General features: G+C 39.5%; 1 protein-coding gene across 1 annotated transcript in view; it reads left to right on the top strand.

Moving 5' to 3' along the window:
• Positions 1 to 5982, top strand: part of numb (NUMB endocytic adaptor protein) — a gene marked incomplete at its 5' end in the record, with an annotated part of 46874 nt that overhangs the window by 17320 nt on the left and 23572 nt on the right. The window contains 2 exon segments of the mRNA XM_014025181.1: positions 4915 to 4947; positions 5631 to 5705. Coding sequence (XP_013880635.1) covers positions 4915 to 4947; positions 5631 to 5705 — 108 coding nt within the window.

Raw genomic sequence — 5982 nt, 5'->3', positions numbered from 1 at the left:
CTTTGATACTCACTATAAATTAACTCACTTACTTTGTAATCTGTCTCTGAGTCGTTGTTCCTTTTAAAACTACTGTGACACATCTTCAGTTCATGATAAAAACGTTCTCTAAATGTGCATATTATGTCAAAAAATTATTCATCATTAAATGTGATTTTAACATTACTTTTATAAAGTTTGAAGTCCGTGCTGTCCAATCCAGCTCACTGTTTTTTACAGAAGCCCTGTGAAAGCATCACAGCTTTGCCGATCTCAGAGTGTTAAAAGAAAATAAATTCCTGTATCCGCATCGTGATCCAGAACATCACCAGAATTTAAAGGTGTGTTCCTTGGTCCAGTACCCACATGTGGTAAAAATGTCATGACAATCTGTCCACAAGTTTTTGAGTAATGTTGTCCACAGACAGAACGACAGACAGACAGACATACGCGACCGAAAACATTACCTCGCCCTTGGCAGAGGTAAAAATTCCTGTCCCTGAGCTGTTGGCTTGAAGTAACTGAGTAATTTAGTTGGATAGCACAGTACTAATGTCTGAAAATAAACTGCTTTAAAGTCACCATCAAACATAAACTAAATCTGCCATAATGTAGCTACTCACTAGAAACTCATCAGTGAGTAAAACTTTTTTGTTTTACTTTTAATAATATTTTTGTATTTATTATAGATTTAGTCAGTCATACACTTATTGTTTTTAAACAAGAGGACGTGTTAAAACTCTGTTTAGTCAAAGTTAAACATGAAACATCAAAGTTTATTACAAGTGGCCCTTCGAGGGCCACCATAACTCTCATGTGGCCCTCGGTGAAAAAGAGTTTGACCCCCCTGAACTACACCCAATAAGCATTTTGGAGACTGAGTGGTAAACATGCCCCTGTCCCAGCTTCTTTATAACATGTTGCAGGCATCAAATTAAAAAAAAAAGGTTTATTCGTTTGAACAACATAAATCTGTCTTTGTGGTATATGCAGTCAAATGCAGGTTGAAAATGATTGTATTCTGTTTTTTATTTAGGTTTTACCCARTGTCCCAACCTCTTTGAAATTGGGGTTGTAAAAGCAAAGCATAAACTCTAATTATTTAACTTGTTACCCCACACCACCCCTACCCTAAGACCAGAAACTCTGGGTAAATGCTGCAACGCTACACTCTCATTCACTCTTGCCACCAGACACACATACTGAAGCTAAAGGACAGTCACTCAGAGTCGACTATAATATGCTATCATTGTGTTCATCAAACCCACACAGAGAAAGCAGTGTACCCTGAGGCACACACTCACAAACACACAAAATGTACAGAAATAAAAAGGCTGAACACTGAACTCAGAGTACAGAACACAGCCCTGATTAAAACACAACATGGAGGCTTGCACCTGATGAGCTCACATGACCAACAAACGCCTCAGCTTGACTGGTTTTTTTGAGTTCGTTATTTCAACAAGGTGGAAAAAAGGGAGCCTGGCTCCAGCTGCCTGAGCCCTTTCAKCTGGATGAAACTTTCCACCTTTAGGATCTCTGGCTTTATCTTTTCCTTGCTTTTAAGCCTTTCCTGGAAAGTTTTGACTGACCTGGCATTTATGTTTAACAAAATGAGAAATTGAAATATAATTAAATGAAGTTGTCAGAGTTAAAAAGTTAAAGCTAATGTTTGCAGTGTCACAAATGCAGTTCTATTTGAGCCAAAGAGTGTTTACCTGGACCTGAATAGGGTTCCACACCTGTAAGCTCCACATGTGAGGATGTGGATAGCATCATCCAAACACCTGTCGGATAGTTTCTTCATTAGACAAAAAGAGATAAAACGTATAGCAGTGAGTTGGTAGGGAGAAAGAACAGYAAAAAGTGTTGATTTGTTTGTGTATACACAGTTGTGAAAGGAGTTTGTTGTCCAGTTGTGGTTTGTGTGYATGAGACAGTGAGTTTTCTCACACTTCTGCAACTCTTACCTCTGAATGGAGTTGGTGGAAGTGGGAGGAGCTTGACTGCAGACACAAGCTCCTTTTTTTCACAATGTGGAGGAGTACTCTGAATTCAACCTGTGTTTGAACTTTGTAATGTCTCTAAGGGGGAGTACTCTGAGTAAAAACTGTGTTTTTATTCTCTTATCTCCTCCAGGTTGAGAAGTATTTTGAATTGAAGCAATGATTTTTGCTGTCCTTTAGGCGGAGGAGTAGTTTGAGTTAAAGCTGCGTTTTTACTGTCTAGTGATCCCAAAATACAGACTATAAGCCGCACCCGCCATTTTTAAAAAAAAACCCGCGAACATTAACATATAAGCCGCACCGGACTATAAGCCCACCCCCAACATAAAAAATTTTTTTGGTAGCCTTCAACTTAAAAGCGGCATCATAGGAAGATCTTCTATTCTTTTCCATGATGAGCGCATTTGAATTTGAAGAGAAATATTTTGTCGTGTCTGTCGTRGATTAATCCGTTGTGTCGTGTCTGCTACTAGCTAAAACAAAATGGCGCTTTCTTCTTCTTCCTTTTATTTGCGGCAACAACACCTCCGGCTAAAGAGCCCCCTGGTGGCTGAAGAAAAAATCTACATATAAGCCGCACCGGACTATAAACCGCATGGTACAAAGTTCAGGAAAAAAGTCGCGGCTTATAGTCCGAAAAATGCGGTAAATGAGGAAGACTGGATGGGTGAATAAGAATAATTTTAAAGTGTTTTCAGAACTTTGAGACGTGGAAAAGGTTTTGTATAAGCTGGGCAAAATATGCCTTTAACTTCTTCACAGATATAAAATAAGACTTGTTGCTTCAAAGCTCTGCTGTTTCTTCTAATATACATATTTTCTCCTTATTGTGGTCTCATCTCAAATAACAATTTTAAATCTTTGATGTTTTTTTTTTGCCTTTTTTGGTGTTACCCCTTTTGTCTTTTTTAAGCAGGAAATAAATGYAGAGAAATTCCTTCAAATCCCACTCATTTCACACTTCCTTTCTTCCCATTTCTATTGTTTACAGGTAGTTTTCCTCTAATCTTTACTAACACTGGCCGTTCAGGCCTTTTCATCATTGCATGTCTGTGTAGGTTCCACAAACCCCAACGAACAGGTGGTTAGTTAGTCATGCTAACATGTTAAATCATGCATTATTAACACGAGGCTAAGATAGTGTAACAGCAGCAGAATAACAGATTACAGGRAGCAAGGCGACTCAAAAAGAGCAGGCGGGGGTAGGGGCTGAAACAAGGCCAGGGTTGGGTGTAGCTTTTGTTCTAAGAGGTTGTGGCAGCATAAAATTGACCCCAGTCTCTACTTGACCAGTAAACCATTTCAGACTTTACCCAAATATCAGTCGTCTTCCCTTTTGAATAGTTTGTTTGTGTGCTGAGCAGCCACAGAAGTACCAGGTCTTCTCCACCCCCACCTGTAGGTCTCTGTTTGGAGTCAAACCTTCACCTGTTCAGGCTGCTTGTTCTGCTGTCTAAGCCTGGGAGTGGGACTCTCTTCTGATTATTCAAATGATAAAAAACAAGGTGTCAGCTTGGAAAAGTAACTTTTTTATTATTTACCTTTAAAGGGATCCATGTTTATTTGAAACATTTGACTTTATTTAATAAAAATATATTTTAACTGTAAAATAAAGACTGTAAAAATACTGTAGGTTGTTTAGTTTTTATAATTTTTAAACTAAAAATTTGAAAATATCTTTTAACACAGATGGGGCCATTTTATTTCTACACAAAGCATTCTGGGTAAATGATGACGTGGATAGGTCCTCGGTGCGAGGCTGCTAGCGAGCTATATCCACCCTGAAGGTTAATCTTGGACAATATCTGATGATCGACTCTTTTAAATGAAACCAGAGAGCGTTGACAGAGAGGAGAAGGTAGAAATGACTCAGCCTGGAACTGAAAATATGGATGGAGGACAACAGAGCTGCTTCATGGAAGAACAACCTCAGATTAGCCTGTTAGCTTTAGCATTAGCCCCGATGCTATCACCATATATATGTATTAGCTCAGCACTACACATTCTCCTCTCATCACTGAGGTCCTCCATCCACATGACAGAGAGGGGAACACAAAAATGACTCAGCTGTAACTGAAAATATGGATGGAGGACCTCAGTTTAGCTTGTTTGTCGCGCTAGCACCGAGCTAATACATATAAGGCAATATATCGTGAGGGCTAGCGCAAAGGCTAACAGGCTAAGCTGAGGTTSTTCTTCCATGAAGCAGCTCTGTTGTCCTCCATCCATATTTTCAGTTCCAGGCTGAGTCATTTCTACCTTCTCCTCTCTGTCAACGCTCTCTGGTTTCATTTAAAAGAGTCGATCATCAGATATTGTCCAAGATTAACCTTCAGGGTGGATATAGCTCGCTAGCAGCCTCGCACCGAGGACCTATCCACGTCATCATTTACCCAGAATGCTTTGTGTGCAAATAAATTGGCTCCGTCCATGTTAAAATATATATTTAAAATTTCACAGAACTAAACATCCTACAGTATTTTTACAGTCTTTATTTTACAGTTAAAATACATGTTTATTAAATAAAGTCCAATGTTAAAACTAATCATGGATCCCATTAAAAGTTTTCTTACAACAGGGACTGCGGCAGCTCGGTGGTCAGTGCTGTGGTCTTTTAATCCTGAAGTTGCAGGTTTGAGCCCAGGCTGAGTCAGAAGGGGCATTAGGCAAATCTTTTCTAACATTAATTATCATAAAACACTAATTATCTCTGATGAAAAACAATCACAGGAAGCTAAATGAGGTGCTGCATCACTCATCTTACTGACTCATAACCCAGTTTCACCAACAAACAAAACCAAATCAAACCTCCTCCTCTGGGCTCCACACAATGTTAGACAACCTAGATAACATTCTCATGCCTTGTCCCCTTCCTCATCTCCTCCACCCTTCTCACCCATCCTCCTTTGTTTACCACATCCACTTCCAGGACAGGAAATTCTTCAAAGGATTCTTTTCTAAAGTAAGTTATTGCTTTTGTGTATCTGAGTGTTTTTCTTGCATATTAGCATTTATTTCCCCTCTGTCACACTTCACTCTGTGATCACATCTAAGGCCTGGAAGAAACACACATACACACTCATACAGATGTGTTCAGTGTGTCTGACGTGAGACACAGTGTGTGTGTGTGTGAGTGTGTGTGTGTGTGAGCGAGCTGGTGGGGTGCTTTAGGTTGGAACAGGGCATATTTAATATCTGTGTGGTTTTATTGTAACGGGTGTGCCTTCTCTCCTTCCAGCCCTGCTCCTGAACCAAGAATGAACAATTAGTGTGAATGAATAATTCCTTTTTCATTGCTGTTATTCTAACTAATGGGGTTCATCACTTCCTGCTGCGTCAGTGCACCACTTCTCACACCATCCCTTTAGTTTGGACTGAATTCAAATATTCCTCTTCCTGTGAGGCGCAGGCCTCAAAACAATAACCTCTGACTCGTTTTAGTCTTTTATGAGCTGCTGTCTCTTTATTTACAGGTGTGTGTGTGTGTGCGTGCGTGCGTGCGTGCGTGCGTGTGTGTGCGTGCGTGCGTGTTTAAAGAGATATTTATAAGTAGATGCCAAGGAATTATTTAAAAGCATTTAGGTAACGCTGCTGGTATTGTTTTATAGTTTAACTTGCTGTTTTGTTGTGTTTGTGTGTTTGCAGGCTGGGAAGAAACCAGTGCGAGCTGTGTTGTGGGTGTCTGCAGATGGTCTTCGTGTTGTAGACGACAAAACAAAGGTATAACAATTCCTTCAATCTTTCCATTGACCATGAAAATGCGTAAATTAGAATTTCGAAAATAAATTTGCTCAATGGAAACACGTCAGTTTTGGAAAAAAAAAACGCATTTCGACAAAATGTTTTTGCAGTAGGATGAGGTGGTTTTTTAGCCGTATAGAAATTGATGTTTTTCACAAAACTGCAATGGAAACACTTTTTTCACATCACAGGAGTCACGTGATCAACAACCGTCTGTTTCTACTGGTGAAAAAGACGATGATGAAGAAGATAACAG

Source organism: Austrofundulus limnaeus, unplaced genomic scaffold (genome assembly GCF_001266775.1).
Source record: "Austrofundulus limnaeus strain Quisiro unplaced genomic scaffold, Austrofundulus_limnaeus-1.0 Scaffold460, whole genome shotgun sequence".
In the NCBI taxonomy this organism is placed as follows: domain Eukaryota; kingdom Metazoa; phylum Chordata; class Actinopteri; order Cyprinodontiformes; family Rivulidae; genus Austrofundulus; species Austrofundulus limnaeus.
This window is presented reverse-complemented; position numbering and strand designations above follow the sequence as displayed.